At 45.6% G+C, this 23,097-nt stretch overlaps 2 protein-coding genes across 7 annotated transcripts in view; one reads left to right on the top strand and one right to left on the bottom strand.

The window, feature by feature from the left end:
* Positions 1-2,740, bottom strand: part of Sugp1 (SURP and G-patch domain containing 1) — a 30,276-nt gene extending 27,536 nt beyond the window's left edge. The window contains exons 1-2 of the mRNA XM_076870203.2: positions 2,706-2,740; positions 629-800 (exon numbers count right to left, since the gene is read on the bottom strand). Of these exons, the coding sequence (XP_076726318.1) occupies positions 629-800; positions 2,706-2,739 (206 nt within the window). The 5' untranslated portion in view covers position 2,740. The remainder of the gene's footprint in view (positions 1-628; positions 801-2,705) is intronic.
* A 348-nt stretch (positions 2,741-3,088) lies between these two features.
* The window catches only part of Mau2 (MAU2 sister chromatid cohesion factor), a 36,176-nt gene continuing 16,167 nt past the window's right edge, over positions 3,089-23,097 (top strand). For all 6 annotated transcript variants that reach the window (XM_076845311.2, XM_076845273.1, XM_076845283.1 and 3 more), the window contains exons 1-7: positions 3,089-3,373; positions 14,973-14,990; positions 15,433-15,498; positions 17,161-17,256; positions 18,708-18,802; positions 21,516-21,543; positions 21,914-22,069. In XM_076845311.2, the coding sequence (XP_076701426.1) occupies positions 3,098-3,373; positions 14,973-14,990; positions 15,433-15,498; positions 17,161-17,256; positions 18,708-18,802; positions 21,516-21,543; positions 21,914-22,069 (735 nt within the window). In that variant the 5' untranslated portion in view covers positions 3,089-3,097. The remainder of the gene's footprint in view (positions 3,374-14,972; positions 14,991-15,432; positions 15,499-17,160; positions 17,257-18,707; positions 18,803-21,515; positions 21,544-21,913; positions 22,070-23,097) is intronic.

The following is a 23,097-nucleotide window of genomic DNA, read 5'->3' as shown; positions in this document are numbered from 1 at the left end:
CTCAGGGGTAGAGTGCTTGCCCAGCATGTGCAAAGCCATGGTATCTGAGCATGACTGGTATAAAATGAAAACAAAATCTTCTGGGTGCCATTAGTGTTTTTCAGGACAGGTAGATAGAAACTCTGCCTAAGCAACCTGTCCTGCCCTGTGACAGCCCTTTAGTGCAAACAATTTGGACTGCCCTAGCATTCAGAGGCTCTTTCCCCTTCTTGCCCTCTACCAGGCAGGCCCTTTTCTGCTTTCTCAATAGACCAGCTACACCTAGGCCTTCAAAATGCAAAGCCTTTCTGTGTCCCTATGGTGGCTGCTATGTCTGGGAACACAGTGTCCATGTGTTATCCTTCAGCAGCTCTGGAGTGGGACTGGCACCCTCTTAACTAGCAGACTGGGAGCCCCACAAGGGCTGTGCTACAACCCTGGCTCCTGCCCAGCAGCTTGTTAGCAGTATATAACTGCTAATGCACAAGTTAGCAGGCTGTCCTCCAGGCTCCTACACAATCATCATTGTGATCTGTGTCATTCCTTGGATTGTGTCAAGCCATGGCCCGGACAGGCACACACTGACTGCTCTCACAAGTAAACCCCTCTGCTGATGAGCCTCTAAGAACTCCAGGTCTCAGGCACTTACTCGCCAGGATGTGGGGGTTGAGGGCTGGACACCTGATTCTGCTTGGCTTTCTGCTCCATTTTGGCTTCGATCTCCCGTTTCTTCTGAGCAATGAGCTCTTCCTGGTGAAGAATGTTCATGTTCATCTTTCCAGACTTGGGGGGAGCAACCCCAAACCATCGGTTAGCCTTTCCTGGGAAGGAAAAAGCAGATCAAAAATCACCTTTAGCTATGAAAAACATCAGATCCCCAATGGCTGTGAAAGGTCAGAAAGCAACTTAGGTTTACAAAGACTAATACACTCATTCATTCATTCACCCAGTGAATATTTTCAGAGAAAATGTTATGTAGCTGTTACCGTAAAGGGTGCTAAACAAGAGACAGGGCCTCTGCAGATGTGGGACTCACCTCTCACTATAGGGGACAATAGACTCATAACAAAAGAAAGTAACTGCAAATTACAACAAGAGCTCTGATGGAAATTAATAAAAGAATGCGTGAGAAACAGAAGAGTACCTATGCAAATGGTGCAGTTAAAAAATGACCATTAGAAGAGAGAACATTTAAACTGAAATTAGAGTATAAGAAGTCAGCAATATGAAAAGCCAAATGGAGAGGGATATGGACAGAGGATGGAGCGGATGCAAAAAGCCTAAGGTAGAAAGAAGCTTGGTGCATTCCAGGATCAGCAGGGTCTAATGTGACCAGAGCAGACTGCTCTGGGGATGGGCAGAAGTGGGACACGGTAAGAGATTCTGCATTTTACTTTAAGAAGTGACAGAGCAGTAATATGAAAGATCCAAAATTAAAAGATCCAATGGGGTTTGTTGTTGTTGTTAAAGACAAGGTCTCTTATTTATTTAGCAGTATTAGACATTGAACCTAAGCCTCCCACATGATAGGCAAGATACTCTACCTCTGAATTAAATGCCTGTTAGGGTTTAAGTTGCCTAGGCTGGCCTTGAACTAGAGATCGTCATGTCTCAGCCACCCAAGTAACTGGGATTACAGGAATGTGTCACCATAACCAGTTCCAATGGAGATTTTCATTTTTAAAATCATCCTGGTGGCTGGGTGGTCACTCTAAGAGAATATAGGCAGAAGGGGAACAAAGAAGCTCACTAGCTTCAAGCAAGGATGATGCTCTTGGGACTAGTGTGATAGCTGTGGAGATAGAGAAGCCACCCCAAAGATACACTACTGGGACTTGGATTAAAATCCAAATTTTTGATTTGGTTTTCTGTCCCTGACAGAGATGGTTCCCCTGCCCACATCCATGTCATTCTTGACATTCTTCAAAAAAATAAGCCTGGTCACTCCAGGGCCTTTACACTGGCTGTGTCACATCTGTGGAGGAAAGGTCTGCCCTCCAGATCTTTCCATAGCTAGCATCTTCTCATCACAAATGTCTTCTGCCTTCTCTGACCACTCAACATCAACAGGCTCCAAATCCCACCTCACTTCACCACAATTAATTCTTTGTATATGTTTGCTACTTGGTGCTACTGATCCCAGTACAAAATAACCTTCAGGAAGGAAGAGCCCTGTTTTGGTCCCCTATGCACCCTCAGTGCCTAGCCCAGTGCCTGGTACACTGTAAGCACATAGCGTTTGCTGAATGGATGACTGCATCATCTCATCCTAGGGAAGTAGTAAGAGCAAGACTTGGAGGAAAGTGGGATTCAAAAACACATGGGAAAGTGTATAATGGGAGCCCCAAAGCGGTTCGAAAAAGCAGTTTTTCCAGAAAAAGGGACACAAGCCAGACGGCAGCTGCTACGAAAAGAGAGGTTCAGGACAGCCCAAGGTTGCCGCTGTTTCAGCTTTGAGAGCGGTAATTTCAAAAAACTGGAGAAGAGTTGACCCCGGTGAAAGCCTTTATGGAAAACCGGGCGTCCTCAGCAAACCAGACGGGGCGGACAGCAACCTGGGTCTGGGGTCTCAGGAGACGAAGGAGATGCAGAAGGCTCCACTGTGGGCTTCCCAGAAACTGAGGCAAGGGGTCCACGGGTAAGAACAGGACCGACGGGAGGGTGAAGCAGCGACACGCAGCCCAGAGGACCCAAGCAGGCGCCAGAGGGGAGGCGGGGGCTGTTACCTGCAACATCCCGGTTGTCCATCTTGAGACTCATCCAATCCCACAATGCTCGGGCGCCACCTGGGGGGGGGCCTGTTATATTGCGCATGGCCTGATGGGAGTTGTAGTCCGAGCCGGCCAGACAGGCCCTATCATTTCAAGGACGCTTACGGTCTTTCCCGCAGGAACTCAAGCTCTAGCCTAAAGGAGACGTCGAAGACTCAGTTCCGATGACCCGGGGGCTTCGCCCCGCCCTCACGTTTCCTTGAGCCGCGGCCACCTTAAATATAAACTACATGTTCCAGGATGCCTTGTAAGGCAGCTCTCGCGAGATCCTCAAGAAGCGCCCAGCCCCGCCCCGTACGCCTGCTTCCGCCTCCCTGTGGAGGAGGCTTGTTGTTGTAGAGGCCAAAATGGCGGCTCAGGCGGCAGCGGCAGCACAAGCGGCGGCTGCCCAAGCAGCGCAGGCTGAAGCGGCCGAGTCTTGGTATCTGGCGCTTCTGGGTTTCGCTGAGCACTTCCGCACTTCCAGTCCACCCAAGATCCGCCTATGCGTGCACTGCCTACAGGCCGTGTTTCCCTTCAAGCCGCCGCAGCGTATCGAGGCCCGCACGCACCTGCAGCTAGGCTCTGTGCTTTATCACCACACCAAGAACAGCGAGCAGGCGCGCAGTCACCTGGAGAAGGCGGTGAGCGCGGGCCGGGCCGCGAGGGAGGAGGCGCGGGCTCTTTGCGGTTCGCTGGCTGACTAGCCGCGATTCTGGCAGGCAGAGACCGCTTGTCGGGGACCTGGGGGCGCCACCTCCGCAATAGCAGCAGGGCCCTTGCGCGACTCCGAAAGCCGCCAGCCTCTCGGGAACCCGAGGCTCTCACCTTCACCTTATTTTTCGTTTCTTCTGACAGACGGGGCTTCAGGAACCGCCTGCTCCTACTCAGGGTACTCGGAAAGTTGCTTCCTTAGGAGCAACAGGGTCCCAAGATCGTCAGGTTTTCAGGAGAATACCACTAGTTGGTGGCAGTGGGGACATCCTAGATTAATCTCTGGGTTGTTAAACTTCCAACTCCTCAGGGCTCAGCCCCGGAAGCATCAATCCAGAATGATCCCATCTGAAATGACTTGGGGTCGGGAAGAGTGGAGGGTGACAGTTCAGGCATTCCCTGGGAAGTCAAAGACTGGTCTCAAGAAACCTGGGAGGGCATTCACCCCTTCCTCCTGGACCTGGAAGTCTGGTACTCAGAGTGTTTGGAGGGTCTTGGGTCCCAATTGGTAGTTCCAGGTGTCATGCGGGAAGGTCAGTCCTGGAGCCTGGCTTGGACTTTTGAGATACTGTGAGGAGACGAAATAGGGAATCTGGATTCCAGGACCAGTTGCTCAGCGAGGGGTTGTGGGTGGATCGCAGGGCACCTGCTTTCCCTCTACCCATTGGTTATTTCTTTCCCACTACCCATTAAACCCATCCTCTGAGGAAGCCACCCACCTTCAAGTTTACTTGTGTGACATTCTGGTGCTTCAAAGAATGGGAGAAATTTATGGCTGTGAACTTGTTTCTGCTCATAGCAACACTGTGATCCTGTCAGAACCCTGTGTCCCTTTTGCTGTTTATCCAGTTCCATTCTGATTAAAAGAGAACCTCCTTGAAAATAATTAACTTAGGTTTTCCCGCCAAGTGCTGGGGTTTCAAACCAGTGGTGCTCAACCACTGAGCTACATCCCTAGCCCTTTTTATTTTAAGATAGGGTCTCACTAAGTTTGCCAAGGCCCACCTTGAATTTGTGATCCTCCTGCCTCAGCTTCCCAGGTCACTGGGATTTCTGGCATGGACCACCACATTGGCTCAACTCATATTTTTAAATGTATTGATCTGAGGTAGATTTGAGCTATCTCTTAGCTAATAACAAGTTGTGTTCAGGAGATCAGATCTTTGTTTTGCACACTGTGAAAAGTTAGGAGACAACATTAGTCCTCACTTGATCAACTTCCTTGTTTCAGAGTGAGGTGGTCCGGGCCCATAAAAGTGAAGTGATTTGCTGAAGGCCATACAAGTTACTAACAAAAGTGAGCTCACACTCAGGCATAATAATCACCATGTTTCATGCCAAGACAATATATTATTGTGAATATTTTAGTGAAGTTTATTTGTTTTCAGTCAGCAGATATTTGTTAAGCTCACTCCAGGTGCCAAGCTCCATTTCAGGTACTAGGGATCAGTGATGACTAAAACAATACCTACCTATAGAAGCTTATGTTTTAGAGAGGGAGACAAATGATATTTGTAGTAAAAAAGTCAGGCAGTTATGGAAGAACCATGAAATATGGACCAGGAGAAGGGATGAAGTTGATGTGGAGCTGCTATTTTTGGTAATAGTAGTGAGGGAGTCTGTATTTGTAGGAGTGACATTTGAGCAGGCCTGAGTGGGTGGGGTAGGGAGGCCAGAGATCTGCTTAATGCATCAGGTTTGGCAAGGAGTGCCTGGCCTGTCAGAGACCAGCAGTGGTTCAGGGCCTTGAGATCCAGTGAAGCATCAGGCTTCTGGGCCGGACTGCCCAGCATCTCCAGTGTATACGCTGGTTCTGAAACTCCCTTCTCTCAGTTGAGAACAGATCCCACCATTTCCCTCCCTTGTCTCCTGGGACCGTACATCCTTTTTCTAGCACTACTTAATAGTCACTGTGTGTATTGTCATATTTTGCCCACTCAGCCATGTCTAGCAGATGCAATCATGTCTAAAATTGCTCTCTTTTAGCCACTTGGTTTCTGGGCCTGTAATTTCAATCCTTATCCTTGTGAAGTGCCTTTGCTCATTTAACAGAACCCTGAATCTTGTGGGGTCTTCCACCGAGTCGCATACTCCTCTCCTTAGGTCACACCAAATTTAAGCATAGAGATCTCAATAAGTTGCATCCCCAGTTGCAAATTTGCCTGGATTTCACTTAAAGTAGTGTTTCCCATGCTGTTTGCTAGGGATTGAAACTAGAAGCCCTCTACCCCTGAATTACATTTTTAGCCCTTTTTATTTTTGATTTTGATAAAGCGTCTCAGAGAGTTCCCCGGACTAGCTTTGTGATCCTCCTGCTCCAGCCTCCCAAGTCACTGGGATTATAGTTGTGTCTCACTATATATGGCTATGATCTTTTGTGTTACAAAGCAAGCATGCCTTTGGGATAGGGGGTTACTGGAGATTGAACCAGGAGCTTAACCACTGAACCACAACCCCAGTCCTCCCCAATTCTTTTTATTTTTTTACTTTGAGACAGGATCTCACTAAGTTGCTGAGGCTGGCTTTGAATTTGTAATTCTCCTGTCTCAGCCTTCTGAGCCACTGGATTATAGATGTGCACCACCAGGCCCTGCTACTTTTTTGGGGATGGCGGCAGTACTGGTGATTGAAATAGGTCTTTTGCATTCTAGACAAGCACTCTACCTCTGAGCTACAACCTCAGTCCTTTTTATTTTGTTTTGAAACAGAATCTCATTGAATTGCGCAGGCTGGCCTTAAATTTGTGATTGATCCTCCTGCCTCAGTTTTCCAAGTAGCTGAAATTACTGGTGTGTGCTGCTATATCTGACACAATAAGATACTTTGAAAGAAATATCATGTTTAGAAAACTTTTAATACAATATGTTGTCATAATTGTTAGTTATAGATTTGTCTATGTAGGAAAAAGCATAGTATCTGCCAGATGCATTGGCACATGCCTATAATCCCAGTGGCTTGGGAAGCTGAGGCAGGGGGATTGTGAATTCCAGTCGTCTCAGCAACTCAGCAAGACCCTGTCTCAAATTTATAAAAAAAAATTTTAAAGGGCTGGGGATGTGGCTCATGGTTAAGCTCCCTGAGTTTAATTCCTAGTACAAAAAAAAAAAGAAGAAGAAGAAAAGAAAAAGATAAAGCATAAGTGTCTATAGGATTCAGTGCTGCCCTAGATTTCAGGTATCCAATGGAAGTCTTGGAATACGTCCCCTGCAGACTGTGGTTAAATTCTATTCTCTTTGATTGGCGCATATTAATTTCTGTTCCATCAACTGTTTATGAACTATTTAAAAGACATATGTAATAGAGTTAACCATCTGCGTCATCAAGTCTACCAATTTTTTTTTTTTTTTTTTTTTTAAAGAGAGAGAGAGAGAGAGAGAGAATTATTTATTTTTTAGTTATCGGCGGACACAACATCTTTTGTTTGTATGTGGTGCTGAGGATCGAACCCGGGCTGCACGCATGCCAGGCCAGCGCGCCACCGCCTGAGCCACATCCCCAGCCCCAAGTCTACCAATTTTGAAAGAATCATCAGTTAAATGTCCCCATCGGAGTCTGAAGGATGTGTCTCCCTTTCCTCCACAGCTTTTTTGAGACCACAACCATTAGTCTTAGTCATCTTGCCTCTGCAGGCCCTCAGATCTGCTCATCAAATAAGGACACTTGACCTGAAAGCCTCTCTTTTTGTGTGTGCACATGTGCACAGTACTGAGGATTGAACCCAGGAGCACTCTTACCACCAAGCTACATTCTAGCCCTTTTAATTTCTTATTTTGAGGCAGGATCTCACTGAGTTGCCCATGCTGGCCGATGCTCCTGCTTCATCCTCCTGAGTTGCTGGGATTACAGGCATCTGCCACTGTGCCCAGCTTAGCTTCCCTTCTTTGATTATGGTTTTGGCAGCGATGTGGATGTATGGTCAAAATTCTTGACTGCTTTGAGACTCCCTGGTTAAATAGTTTGTGATTATAAAAGGTATTCCTTTCCACAGAAATCTTTTGGCTAGATTTCCAAAGCTGTTTATGCAGATTCTGTCAAGTTACATTCCTTCAGACATATTTCGTTTTCTCCACATTAGTTTTCTTCTTGCTGCACTCCTATTTCTGTGTGAATTTTCAGTTCTCTTTCAGGGCCTGTGACTTCTGTTTTATTTTCACACTAGTCTTTCATGCAGACAAATCTATTTCAGTGATTTGCACATTTGCTGTAAAACCAAGAAAATATGCAGGTATACCAATTTCCCCCTTTTCTTTCATTTTTACTTATTTATTTACTTATTTATTTGTGCTAGAGAGTAAACTCAGAGCCTTATGTATGTTAAGCATGTACTCTACCGTTGAACTACACTCTGAGTCCCAACTTTCTATATATCTATATCTCTCTCTATATATATATCTATCTATATCTATATCTATCTATCAGATAGATAGATAGATATTTTAGTTGTAGTTGAACACAATACGTTTATTTTGTTTATTTATATATGGTGCTGAGGATTGAACCCAGGGCCTCACGCGTGCTAGGTGAGCACTCTACTGCTGAGCCACAACCCCAGCCCTGAATCCCAACTTTCTTAGTCTTTTTTTATTCCCCCTTCCATACCAGGGGATTGATCCTAGGGGCATTTAACCACTGAGCCACATCCCCAGCTCTTTTTATTTTTTATTTTGAGACAGGATCTCACTGAGTTGCTTAAGGCCCTGCTAAGTTGCTGAGGCTGGTCTCGAACTTAAAGTCTTCCTGCCTCAGACTCCCCAGTTTCTAGGATTATAAATATGTGCCACTGCACCTAGCTCACATAGTTTGTTTTTTAAATCCCTGGGCACATAAGGTGCATCATCATTTGTAGATTTTCTTGATTTGAAAGGCACTGAGGAATAAATGTTGCTTCTCAGAAATGGTTATTTTCTGGAATCAGACAGCCATTCTTTGAACTGACTGCCAATATCCACGTTGATACCATCCATGTTTGCTTCTTTGTGCATTTAGGATGGAGCTGTGGTTTTGTTTGGTTTGTTGGTTGGGTTTTTATGTTTGTTTTTTTAATTTTTGGAGGCAAGGTCTCACTATGTTGCTCTGGTTTACAACTCCTGACTTGAAACCATGTTCCTGCCTCAGTCTCCCAAGTAGCTGGAATTGCAAGCACATGCCAAGGAGTTCAGCTCAGTCTGTTTTCTTTTCTTTTCTTTTTTTTTTTTCTGGTACCAGGAAATGGCAAAGAGTATGCTTTGCCACTGAACTATATCACCAGCCCTTTTTATGTTTTCTTTTGAGATAGGGTCTTGTTTAGTTACTTGGGAGCTCACTAAATTGCTGAAGCTGGCCTTGAACTTGCAATCCTCCTTGCTCAGCCTCCCAAATCACTGGGATTATAGGTATGTGCCACTATGCTTGGCTCTCAGTCTGCTTTTTAATGGTGGTTTTGCTCATCTGGCATACAAAGCAACTACAGATTGTACCAGTCAGATGCTTACTAATTCTATATCTAGGTTTAGTCTGAAAGTCTATGTTTATTTTCCTAGCAAGTGATTAAATGCTTTCCTTTCTCTTCTTAAAGCCCAATGAGGCTTGGTATTAAGCCTCTCACATTTAGTCCAGCTGGAGCAACACTTTCATCCTTCAGGATCATGATCATGTCCTACTAAATTGCATGCCACATTGACAAGAAATAAAAACTCAAGCGAAGGCTGCATTTGCAGAGCTGACATGAAGCATTTTTGGAGTTAGGGATCTGTACTTCTTTCTCCTGTTTTCCTTTCAATTTTTTTTTTTCACTCACACTCTTTTTTTTCCCATGCTGGGGGTAGAACCAGGGCCTTGGGCATGCTAGGCAAGCATTCTACCACTGAGCCATATTCCTGGCCCCTTCACTCTCACTCTGTAAGTTACCTCCGATTTTGGGAGGTAAAATGTGCATCACTTCACAGCTCTACTAACTCACTTCAATTCTTCAAAATCCTGCCTTTGAATTCCTGCAGTGTTTTTGGTGCTTTCTATATGACAGGCCCTGCACAGATATATTTCAGGGTACTGTTTCACTTGATCTTCAATAAACCCACAGGGTGAGGACCACTTCCAACTTACTGATCAGTGAGCACACTCAGACGGTGACTGAAGGATGCACCAGGCCATGGGTACACTGCAGAAACAGGCGAGGAAGGCTTCTTAATGCTGTGCTGCTATGCCAAGGGAGCTGCAATTAATCAATAACTATTTCTATACATTTTGGTGGTTTAGAAGAGCTGACTCTTTTTGTTTGTTTGTTTGTTTCAAGGAATAAAAAAGACATGAAATGTTTTCAGTCCTGAACAAGTCTTAGAAGAACCAACCAGAAATGTGGTGATCTGGGTCCTTCTGTACCTGGTGGCCCTGATCCTTACTCACTTTCCCTGAGAGCCCCAAGGTGGCTCCTGGAACTTCTGGTAGAGCATTGACATCTCTGTTCTGTATCCTGTAGGCCACCTAATGCCAAGGGAGCTCTTACTTTAACTGCTTTTCTATCATAAGGGATGTAAAGACTATTTTTTAATATTACAAAGTTAAAAAAAAATCACAAAGTAACAGTCTTGGGTACAGTATCCTATATATTATTCTGATTTTTATGTGGTCCTGAGAATCAAACTCAGCTCCATGCACCTGAGCCCCAACCCTTGCCCCTCATATATTACTTTATATATGGTGGATATATAGTTCTTATTTATGAGTGAGTCAGCCAGTTTTACGAACCTGTAATAAAATATCTGAGATAATCAACTTATAAGAAGGAAAGGTTTATTTTGGTTCACAGTTCTAAAGAGGTTTCAGTCGATGTTTGTTTAACTGTGTTGCCTTTGGGCCAGTGATGAGATCATAGCAGGAACATGTGGCAGAGGAGGCTGCTCACCTCATGGTGGCTGGGAAGCAAAGAAATAGAAAGGGGCAGGAACCCTAAATCCCCTCCAAGGGCATGCCCTGCCAATGACCTAACTTCCTCCCACTAGGCCCCACTTCTGAAAGATTCCAGCACCTCCCAGTAGCACCACAGGCTGGGGAGCCAAGTCTTTGGGGATTATTCTGGGCCCAAATTAAAGTGGTGAGTTTATATTTAAGTCCTAAAAAAAAATACAGAAAGTCATTTGGTGTGGTGTCAGGCTGACGGTGCTGAGGAAGTGATTGCCCCACCCTGACACCAGAACTGCTCTCCAGATATGTGTTGTCATGCAGGTCAATTCAAAGTGTCATAGTGACATGGCCAGGCATGGTGGTGACACTTGCAATCCCAGCAACTTGGAAAGCTGAGGCAGGGAGAATCACAAGTTTGAAGCTAAGTCTTGGGCAACTTAGCAAGACCCTGTCTCAAAATAAAATCAAAAGGACTGGGGATATAGCTCAGTGGTAGAACATTCATGGGTTCAATCTCCAGGACTACAAAAAAAAGAAACGGGGCTGGGGATGTGGCTCAAGTGGTAGCGCGCTCGCCTGGCATGCGTGCGGCCCGGGTTCGATTCTTAGCACCACGTACAAACAAAGATGTTGTGTCCGCCGATAACTAAAAAATAAATATTAAAAAATTCTCTCTCTCTCTCTCTCTCTCTCTCCCTCTCCCCCTCCCCCCCTCTCTCTCCCTCTCCCTCTCCCTCCCTCCCCCTCCTCTCTCACTCTAAAAAAAAAAAAAAGAAAAAAGAAACAGTGAAATTTGGAGAAAAGGTGATGTTTGTACTGTTTTTAAGAGTGAAGGCTTGGGCTGGGGCTGTAGCTCAGTGGCAGAGCGCTTGCCTAGCATGTATAAGGCACTGGGTTCAATCCTTAGCACCACATAAAATAATTAATAAAGGCACTCTGTCCATCTATAACTATAAGAAATTTTTTTAAAAAAGCCTCTAGGGCTGGGGTTGTGGCTCAGTGATACAGTGCTTGCCTAGGACCTGTGAGGCACCAGGTTTAGAGCTAAGCACCACATAAAATAAATGAATAAATAAAAGATCTTGTATCCATCTACAACCAAAATATTAAAATAAGGCTCCAGTGAGGCACAGTGGTGCACGCCTGTAATCCTAGCAGCTGGGAAGGCGGAGGCAGGAGGATCGTGAGTTCAAAGCCAGCCTCAGCAACTTAGCAAGGCACTTAGCAACTCAGTGAGACCCTGTCTCTAAGTAAAATACAAAAAGGGCTGGGGATGTGGCTTAGTGGTTAGGTGCCCTGGGTTCAATCCCCAGTACCCCTCCCCCTGCCAAAAAAAAGTAAATTAAGGCTCTGTGTCTGAAAGCCATAAGCCTGAGTTCTTTGACTGTTTGCACATATGGAAGCCTTTATATTCCAGCAATACTAGATAAACTCTATTCATTATCTGAATGGATAAAGCATTGCTTATGCAGCAAATGTTTCCCAAGTATCTACTGCATGTCAGCCTATTGCAGGCACTGGGAACACAGCATTGACTGAGGCAGCACATCATGATGCTTTCTTTATCTGATGTCCTCCATTTGTATGTAAAGTCGCCTAACACATAATGACATTTTGGTCAATCCCCAAACTGCACATAACGACAGTGATCCCATAAGATAATATTTCCTCGTAGTGTTGTAGCTGTCTTAACAGTCTGGTGTGCTTAGATGCAGCAAGAAATCACTTAACAATGCATTTCACAGAGTGCATCCCCATTATCAAGTAACATATGGGAGACTTCTGTATACATATGAAAGAATGGTGAAAGGTCAGTGGGCCTAGAAAATTAATGTTCAACAGCCCTAGGGTCTGTGCAGGCTAGCTCAATGGTAGAGTGTTTTCCTGGTATGTACAAGGCCCTGAATTCTATTTCTAGCAATGCAGGAACACAACAAAAAAGAGCTCTAGGATCTAAGATTTCTCAAAAGACTTGGAGCATTGCTAACTCACTTAGTAAATCCCTACCTTGAACCTAGTCCTCTGTCCTCAGCCAGTGCTCCCAACAACAAGTGGCTTTCAGAAGAGAAAGTTCATGTCTTGAACCTTTGAGCAAGATACTTCCCAGCTCACCAATCTCCCAGTCTCTCCTTCTCTGGAAGCCTGGGAGACATGTGATTTTTTTCCCCCCATCCCCCACCTTTCTCTCTCTTTAATGCTAGGGATTGTACCCAGAGGTGCTTTAACACCGATCCAGGTGTTTTGAGTCAGGAACTCATTAAATTACTTAGGGTCTTGCTTAGTTGCTGAGGCTGGCCTCAAACTTGTCATCCTCCTGCCTCAGCCTCCTGAGCTTCTGGGGTTAAAAGTGTAGACCACAGTACCTGGCAGAAATATGATTCCCAGAAAATGGAAGGAGCTGACAGAGGGAAGCTGATCATTAGCAGGCACATCTAATTCATGAAGAAAAGATGTCAGTCAGGTCAAGAACAAATTAGGTCCATCCCAACTATCTGCTGAATAGATGTTAACCACTCAAAAGCCCCCAAAGGAGAAAGAATTTTAAAATGGTTGCTGTAAGACATTAATGAGCCCACACAGGCATAAGCTACAGCACTGGCCAAGACTTCATAGAAATAGAACAGTGGGGTTCTCCCCAGGCAGTGGGTAATTGGATGCATCCCTTGCAAGTTGCCTCCCACAGACATGCCTGTGCAGGCTTTCCTCAGCACCAGACCCAGAGTGCACTGAGGGTGGTAGCAAGAGCATCTTGGGCTTGGAAGGTTTCTCTGCCCCAAATCAGATTGAGGGCAGGGGGAGTTCACATCTTTTCTCATTGCCTAGCTTACTTCTATTGAGGTGTAGTAGCAGAGAAATGGAGTCGGCTTTATTTATCACAGTTCCGAGGCATGGATAGGACTAGGAGGTCAGCTATGGCTGAATTTACTCAGCCCACTCCATCTTGGCCATCCAGGACTCTCTGAAAGGCTTCCTGTTTTCTCTGGAGGTCTTGCCTGCCCTGTGATCTATATTGGGGTTGGATGGCATCTTGGCACAACTCTAACCCAGCACCTCCTCCATAGTGTTTTCTCTTCTCTGACTGGCTGTTCCTTCTAATTGGTGGCCTTCCAGAGAGCTTCTCTTGCTGGACTGGGCTTCAAGGTGAAGTAGCTTTTATAGAAAGCACCCTGACTTCAGTGGTCACCAGTTCCTCCATATCACAAGTGCTGTCTCCACACATTGTCTCCTGCTGAGGAACCTCACCTCTGGGGCTACACTCTTGGCTTCAGGTGCTGGCTCTGCCCCTCTGGAGACCCTCTTGTTCATGCTTCAAGGGGTCTTGGGCAGGAACAAGAGGAGATAGATGCTCTGGCTGCCTTCTTGCCACAGGTAGTGTCAGTATCAGTAACCCTGGCAATAGGAGTCCCTCCCTCTCTCCCTCTCACTGTCTCACAGCTCCCCCTCCTGGCCTATCTGTGTCTTGTGGGCAGCTGGTCTTAGCTCAAGACTTGCTCACTTATGTGACTTTAGTCATCCCTCAGCTGACCCCTGGGCTGCACTGGCTCCTCTCTCTGCGTTTCTTTTTTCTTTTCTGTCTTTCTTTTTCTTTTTTTAAAATATTTTTAGTTGTAGATGGACACAATACCTTTATTTTATTTATTTATATTTTAGTTGTACTTGGACATGATACTTTCAATTTTTTTTTATTATTTACATGGTGCTGAGGATTGAACCCAGTGCCTGCACATGCTAGATGAGTGTTCTACCATTGAGGCACAACCTCAGCCCTTATTTATTTATTTTTATGTGGTGCTAAGAATCAAACCCAGTGCCTCACAAGTGCTAGGCAAGTGCCCTATCACTGAATCACAACTCCAGCCCTCTCTGTACATTTCTTTGGTGCATCTGGGACAATCTTAAAACTCTGATCTAGTTGGGTACTTTCATTTTTCACCTTTAACTAAGGCTGCACAGTCAGGGTTAGAAGCACAGAAGACCCATTGGCCTTCCAAGTCACACTTATCTAGAAGGACTGACACCCCGAGTCCCATTCTCCAGTTGTACCTGATTCCTTGTGTAAAGCTTTTCTGAACATCATCTTCTCTGCCTGAATGTCAGCCCTATTACTATATGGCATGTGAGAGCCAGATTAACTATGGGCTCCTTGCCTGACTGAAATTGACCTTGCCAACAGTAGAAAGGATCTGACTCCCAAGTGCAAACCCCTCTTCTGATGTCAAAAGAGGATATTCTCTCTTCCCTAGGCACCCACCAAGTACCCTATGGCTTCATTTCCATTGTTGCTTTGAAGGGAAATTGAGCCTACTCTCTCAGGCTGAGTAGGCTACTTTCCTATTTAACTGGACTCCTGTAATGGGGGCTGGAGAGCAACCTGTAAAAATCCCAAAGTAGCCAAGTGTGGTGCACTCCTGTAATTCCAGAGGCTCTGGAAGCTGAGGCAGGAGGATCACAAGTTCAAGCCAGCCTCAGCAACTTAGTGAGAACCTGTCTCTAGATAAAATATAATACAAAAAATGCTGGAGATGTGGCACAATGGTTGAGCTCCCCCAGGGTTCTAATCTCTAGTACCAAAAAAAAAAATTCCCCAAGTAAGCCAATAACTGAGCTGATATTTGCCTGAGAATTCATCTTTTTTTCTTTCTCTTTCAGTGGTTGATATCACAGCAAGTATCCTTTTCTTGTTGGGGCCTATGTTTTTATTTTTATTGTTATTGTTATTTGTTTCTATATTGCTGGGGATTGAACCCAGGGCCTGCTGCCAATCAGGCAAGTGCTGTGCCACTGAGCTACATCCCAGGCCTGTACCTTTCCCTTGAAGGAATGTTTTATTTAAATAAAAGAAATTTGTTAGATTGGAATCTGGAGAATCCTAGCTCTATCCTTGGCTACTCCTCGAGGCCAGGAGCCTCTTCCTGGATGCCATGTTCCTCTTCATGCCTCCCTTACCCTGGCATCTGGCTCCACACCCACCTGCAACAAGCTCAGGGGGCACTGGAGAATATGAGAACTTGGAACACCAGGAACATGTCTGCAGTGTTAGAACCCTGATTTGTGGACCTTTGAAATTGACCTTTTTTCAGTATCTACTTCCTTAACTGGACATCACTAGATCCCACAGTTTGAAGATGTTAAATTTGAAGCAGCAAGTCTGTTGTCTGAATTGTACTGTCAAGAGGTAAGAAAATACTAAGTTTTGTGAAAACCAAAGAATCTCTCCCTTTTGGTGTGACAGAGTAACACCTTAGGGTTCACAGAATCTGAAATCCTTTCTGGCTTTTATTTATTTATTTTTTTAATACTTATTTTTTAGTTGTAGTTGGACACAATACCGTTATTATATTTATTTATTTTTATGTGGTGCTGAAGATCGAACCCAGGGCCTTGCAAGTAGAGCAAGCGCTCTACTGAGCCACAACCCCAGCTCTCCTTTCTGGCTTTTAATACTTCTAATTACCATTATCCTTCAGCATTTATAAGGGGTTAGTTCAGGATCCCCCTCCAATATGATAGCAGACAGAACCTACACACATCCTCCTATGGATTTCTTTTATTACTTTATTCTTTGTGGTGCTGAGAGTCAAACCCAGGGCCTGATGCATGCTAATGAACACACACTCTACCATTGAGCTTCCTACACCCACTAGCCCCTCTCCCATATATTTTTTTTCTTTTTTTTTTTAATATTTATTTTTTAGTATTTGGCGGAGACAACATCTTTGTCTGTATGTGGTGCTGAGGATCGAACCCGGTCCGCACGCATGCCAGGCGAGCACGCTACCGCTTGAGCCACATCCCCAGCCCTCTCCCATATATTTTAAATCGCCTCTGGATTACTTACAACACTTAATGCAATGTAAATGCTATACAAAAATTTGTCATGCTGTGGTGTTTAGGGAATAAGGACAAGAAAAATAGTCTGTATGTGTTCACTACATACCCAGTTTGTTTTTCCCTGAATATTTTTGGTCCATAGCTATCTGAATCCGTAGCTGCAGAACCCATGGACACACATTGCCAACTGTGTTTTCTACCGCCTACACCCTAGTACCAGGGTTTCTGTGAATAATCATTTGCTAACAAGGGCCAGCTGATTCCTTTTCTACTGCGAAAGCAGCCTTGTTCCTAGCCTAATAGGTCCATAGTTCGTTTTGTTTTTGTTTTTTCTCCTTAGCGGTGGTGCCAAGAATCGAACCCAGGGCCTTGTATATATTAGGCAAACCTAAACTACTGAGCCACATTCTCCAGCCCTAGTTTGGCTTATTTATCAGTTGCAGTTGAATATTGCCTCCCCCACTTCGAAAAGATTTATGCAGTGGCCTAGGCAGCGGGAATTGTGTGTTCCATGTCCCTGGCGTATCTTTCTGGTCTTAGAACATGAAAACTGGGCACTGGCATCTTATTTGATGGAGCAAGATTTTGAACTGAAACTACTTTCAGTTTAATTGAATAAAAAGTTTTTTAAGGGCTGGGGCTCAGTGTGCTTCCTTGGCACACGTGAGGCACTGAGTTCAATTCTCAGCGCCATATAAAAATAAAACAAAGGTATTGTGTCCACCTACATCTAAATATATATATACATATATACATACATACACACACACATTTTTTAAAAATAAAAGAAGTTATTTTAAGAGTAGTGCAAAAACTTTCCAACCAGTGAGTTTAGTAAAATCTTTTTTTTTTTTTCTTTTAATAAAGTAACTTGGCAACCCAAAAAAAAATCCTTTGGTAAGGACAAACAGGACCGGCCTTCTGGCGCAGCAGCTGCTACATAAGGAATCCAGCTTGATTGCCAGCTTGTTTTTTTTCCTCCTTGAACTTGACTATTTCCTTTCAGAATTCTGTTGATGCAGCAAAGCCACTGCTGAGGAAAGCGATTCAGATCTCACAGCAGACCCCATACTGGCACTGCCGCCTGCTCTTCCAGCTTGCTGTGAGTACCAGAGGTCAGGACCTTGGGGGATGGTGTATTCCCAAGTACAAATAACAGCAGAAATCAGGATGCATAGGTTCCCCTCAGGCTGCTACCCCATGTGGGTGGGTATATAAGGACATTTCTCTAACCTGCTAACAAGTGCCCTCCAGCCTCAGTCCTTAATAGCATCCCTAGCTTGCGCCTTGCTATTAGCAGTGCCCCAGGCTCTATGAAGTGCCATAGCACCTGGGGTAATCAGTGGAAGTGCCTGTCTCCCAGGGGCCTTGTGTTAGTTGGGCATCTTCAGTTTTTCCTCCCTCCTTGCTATTCCCCTATGTCCATTGCAGTTGGGGAATGTTTCCTGCCAGAGGCCCTCTGAGTTCTTTAAGAGCTACACAGAGAGCTGGGAATGGTGGCACAGTGCCTCAGTCTCAACTATTTGGAAAGCTGAGGCAGGAGAATTGTCTGAGCCAAGGAGTTTGAGACCCACCCTGGGTAACATAGTGAGACCCATGTCTTAAAAACAAACAAAAATATGCAGAGACTGCCTATTAGACAATGCGTGCTGAGTCAAGCCTTATTTCCCAGTGCCCCACTCATGGGGACTGACAGGGCATAGCCTCGTCCTGGGTTCTACCCTATTCCCCCCACAACCTACCTTCAACTTCTCAGATGTAGGTGGTGCCCAAATCCCTGTGTGCCAAGATACTTAGATGAGTGGGCTTTCTGAGCTGGGCCTTTCTAGCTCTGTTGGAGGGGCAGGTGGGTCAGCACCTTCTCTTCACTAGGTACTCTCAGGCAGATCCTTGGCCAGCATTTCCTGTCTTGAGATGGCCTGGAGGGCAGGATGGCCCACCTTCTGTGACAACCCTATCACCCTCTTGGGCACACAGCATGTTGGCCCTGGGCCAAAACTGCCTAACCAGAGGAACTCCTCATTACAGAAAGGTCTGACTGAGAGGGTCCCCCCCACACACCACTGTCTCCTTTAATCTTCCCACACACAATTGTGCCTGTTGACAAAAAGAAAAGTAAGCCATGCTTTGAGTCACTCACCCAAGATCACAGAGTTATATGCATGGTGAGGAGGAACCTGTGCTCTAAAGTGTAAACCTGCAGGTGACTTTCAGCCTTTTGAGGCTTTTGGATTTTCAGCAGTTAAGGCTAGATGCTTGCCCTTGAAGGAGTTCCTCATCAGCCCCAGAGCACACCACAGATGCCCTCCTCAGGAGACCCAGGAAGCACCTAGACTTTCTTACCTTGGACACTCACAGGACCTTGGGGGGTCTGTGCTCATGAGAATGAACTACTGGTTCTATACCCCATTAAGTTTAAATGCTGTGTACTATAGGTAGGGTAGAGGCCTGTACTCAGAACAATTAACATTGACTTGATAAAGCAAAACAGTAAGGCCAGGCTCTGTAGAACACAGGTTTGGCAGCAGCTGTCATTGTTCTTTCTCTTTTTAGCAACTGCACACACTTGAGAAGGACTTGGTGTCAGCATGTGACCTCCTGGGTGTAGGGGCCGAATACGCCAGGGTGGTGGGATCCGAGTACACACGGTAAGCACCCATTCCACCCCTCACCTCTGGCTTAGCCATTTTATTCCTGAGCACAAATAGGATTTTAGTGTGAAAAAAAAAAAAGCCCATCCTTTTGCATAATAAGAGATAAGCAAGTTAACAGTACAATGAGATGCCTTTTATCCTGTGGTTTATAAAGTAAAAAAAACTGGATAGGGCTGAGAGACAGCTGAAATTGTCTACAGAGTTGGCACTTATACATTTCCAGCATATTTTGAAATAACAAGTGCTCACACAATATGCTTAACTATTGCTCTTCATTGCAAAGATGCACCCTCAGTGGCACCGGGCATGCACAGCACAGACTATAGACGACTTCACCTGCTCAGGCCACTGAGAAATCTGTGGATCAAGAACAGGAAGCAGGGCTGGGGTTGTGGCTCAGCGGTAGAGCGCTCGCCTTGCACGTGCAAGACCCTGGGTTCAATCCTCAGCACCACATAAAAAAATAAACAAGTGAAATAAAGGTGTTGGGTCCAACTACAACTAAAAAATAAAAATATTAACAAAAAAAAAAAAAACAGGAAGCAGATTAAGCCACTGTTTAGGTCAAGGAAGGGACATCAAGATCATGTTATGTGCAAAATTGCATGGACTGTTGTTCAAGAGTTAGGGGCCAGACGCCATCATCATTCCCTTTGTACCCTCGGTGAGCGCTTCCTCTTTCCCCAATATAGAAGAATCCTCTTTAGTAGTGGCTCCATACAGCAGTGCTCTTATTGTGTGCAAACATGTTGGGATTCTGGAAAATGCCCACATTGGAGACCTTCTTGACCCATGTGCAGGTATTCTGAGGCTAGGCTGTAGACTTTCTAGACCCTCCAGGTACCAGGAAGCTCCCTGCAGGCTGTTCTTATCACTGGAACACTGTCGAAGTATTCAGTACCATCACTTGGCTGCCCTGTCCTGGGTTGATGGTGGTTACACTGGTTGACTTAAGGACACCATATTCTAGACCCTCCCTGTCCCCTACATTTTTCTACTATGGATGAGTCTGTGGTGACATGCCAAGCTGTTGGGCTCTGGGTTTTTTCAGCAAATCTCAAAGCCACCCTCTGAGGACAGCTGATCACAGAAAACATTCACTTGTGAGCGTTGCCCAGACAAGCCTTCTTGGGCACACAGTTTAGTTTCACATGGTTTGTGCTGAGTGGCCTGGTGGACACCCACCAAAGTTCAGTGCTTACAGGTCCCCTGGCTCAAAGCCTTGTGTCAGCAACATAGGGCCTCCTAGCCTCTGCATTTTCTGTGTGGAAACATGGGGACCTACATGAACTCTTTTCTATAATTTAAAAAAAGCTTAACCCTAGAGTGTGCAGGAGGTGAGAGATCAATGAAACAGAGCAGTGTTTAGGCAAGGGAAATACACTCCCTGGTGCATGTCCCCACTCTTTTCCTTGACCTCCTGTCACAGTTTCGTAACATTTAAAATGAGAGAATAATGCCTACTTCATAGGGTCTTGGCCATAGTATATAAGGACCCTGAGAAAACTGGGAAGTCAAATGTTTAGTATTAAAACAAAACAGGGCTTATGGGCATGGCAATTACAGCTGCGTTTTTGTGGTATTGGGTTTTTGTTTTGTTTTGTTTTTTTTTTTTTTGCAGTTCTGGGAATGGAACCCAGGGCTTTATGCATGCTTAGGCAAGTGGCCTACCACTGCGCCACACCCCCAGCCCTAAATCCAGGATCCTCTCAGCCCTAATGCCAATGCAAAGAGGCACCTTTGGAGCTAAGGTGGGGAAGAGCACCCTGGCTGTCTGCTAAACTTTCTTTACAGTGCTTATCTTATCACTTGTGGCTAGGAACAGCTGTAAATGCTCTTTTAGAAAGAGCTGGACACAGTGGTGCACACCCATGATTTCAGCTACTTGAGAGGCTGAAGAATCACAAGTTTGAGCAACTTAGTGAGACTCCTGTTTTAAAATAAAAAGGAGGGCCTGGGGATGTGGCTCAAGCGGTAGTGTGCTCGCCTGGCATGCGTGTGGCCCGGGTTCGATCCTCAGCACCACATACAAACAAAGATGTTGTGTCCGCCAATAACTAAAAAGTAAATATTAAAAAAAAATCTCTCTCTCTCTCTTTAAAAAATAAAAATAAAAAGGATGGGGATGTTGCTCAGTGGCAGTATGCTTGCCTAGCATGCATGAGGCCCTGAGTTTGATCCCTAGTACAGTAAAAGAAAGAAAGGGAAAAAAAGTAGAAGGATAGAGAGGCAATAGAAACTTTCTAACGATAGAGATGAGGCTGCTGATATGCCTGAGCCTTTCTGAGTTGTCCTCTTAACCCTGAGAGGAACCTAATGGGGGGCTTTGCCTGTGTCACAGACAAGACAGTGGGGCATTGAGGAGTCCCCCAACTTGCTCTCACCCTGTGTGTTCCTTCCTTCCAGGCCCACTGTTTGCTCTGTCACAACATTGAGATAGATGATAGTGAGTGTGCCATCTTCCACCCTGCCTGAAACATGGTCTTCTGGACTTTGTCAAAGCTGTGCAAAAATGTTAATAAAGATAGAATTGGACAAAATGCAGCTATCTTGTAAATAAGACAAACCTCACTGGAGACAGTTTACTGTCATCCATTTAATTACCCCCAAAATCAGCCCATTAGGTCCCCTGAGCATTTGGGCAGCTAGTTAGTTATTCTAGGAAGATCCTGGCCCCTCAAAGATCTGACTTATCTCTGTTTTCCAGGGCGCTGTTCCTGCTCAGCAAGGGGATGGTAAGTTGAGGCTGGGCAGGAGAATCCAGTGTAGCCCATGTTGTGGAAGTGAGGTCTGACCCCCCACACACACAGGGCCTGCATACATCCTACCCACTCTCCATGATTTGGCCCCTCAGCTGCCCAGACTCTTAGAAATGGCAAGCAACCTCAGGGTGAGGGCTGTGTGCTCTTATGGGGCTCAGAGTTGAAACTCTGATTCCAGGTTGTGGAATTTATGCTGAGGAAGGAGCCTGGCGAGGGTTTCTTTCAGCCTGGCTTTGCTCCCTGGGGTGGTGGTATTGTCCCATAGTAGGTGGTTGGGGAGCTCTGAATCCATGAGGGCTCCTATAAACACTGAAATACAGTGCTTGTACCTTTCTTTCTCCAGCTGCTGCTGATGGAGCGCAAGTTGCAGGAAGTACACCCACTGCTGACCCTGTGTGGGCAGATCGTGGAGAACTGGCAGGGGAACCCCATCCAGAAGGAATCACTACGAGTCTTCTTCCTGGTGCTCCAGGTGACCCACTACCTGGATGCTGGGCAGGTGTGTGGTGCCTCTCACAGGAAGGCTCTGCTGGAGAGTGGCATGGATGAGTGCACGCAGCAAATAGAATGTGGGCCTTGGACTGTGGTAGCATTGTCATCACCCTGATACTCAGAAGGTCTATTATTCTGCCATGTGCGCACACGCACACAAAACCCCATCCTGCTCTGGCACACCTGCTGGCGCCATCATCTTTCTGTTGTGTCTCTACAAGCAGAGAGTGCTCTGTAAACAGGGTCTATCCCAGTGGCCCTGCCCTCATTCAGGAGTAATGATGAATGAACTTACACACATTCACTCAGTAATAAACAGTTAGAGCCCCTTTAAGGGCCAATTGGGAGATCTATGAGAATACACCCTAGCAACTGCTCTACAACAGTTGCTCACAGTGTTTGTCCATCCCTTTCCCCAGCAGATGATGGCTTTGTGAGGTTTAGGGACTAATGCCAGCCATAACTAAGACTCAACTCAGTAATACTGGTGTGGTTGAGGAGAGGCTTTGTTTGAGCACCTGTACCTGTGCTTGTGTGACCATCTCAAGCCTTTTTGGGGGTGTGAACTACCTATGTATTTCAGTTCTACCCCCTGCCTCCATGGACCTACCACAGGCAGGGCCTCTCTAAGGAGGCCACAGGTGGAGACTGACAGTAGTGAGAGTCCTAGAAAGTACCAAGTGGTCCTCTCATTAGTTAGAGGCTTCCTCAGTTCCTACTATCAGTGTCCACCTTTGCCCATTGGACTGAGCTCCTTGCTCAGGAAATTACAGCCACCAGTTTTCAGTGGGTACTGAGGGCCATCCAGATACCCATGTGACCTCAGGACAGGGTACCTAGTGCAGACAAGCCATTTAGTAAGAGCTGCAGTGCTGGAGGGACTCCTGGACACTGGAGGCTACTTCCCATGCCCAAGAGCTACCTACCAAATATGCGTCCCTACCCCATACTTGACCCAGCTAATCCCTGGGAAAGGGGGACTTCCTGCAGGAGGTAGATAGGGCAGAAGGGGACAGTGGACACTCCTATTAGAAG

This window comes from Callospermophilus lateralis, chromosome 1, assembly GCF_048772815.1.
Source record: "Callospermophilus lateralis isolate mCalLat2 chromosome 1, mCalLat2.hap1, whole genome shotgun sequence".
NCBI classification, from domain to species: domain Eukaryota; kingdom Metazoa; phylum Chordata; class Mammalia; order Rodentia; family Sciuridae; genus Callospermophilus; species Callospermophilus lateralis.
This window is presented reverse-complemented; position numbering and strand designations above follow the sequence as displayed.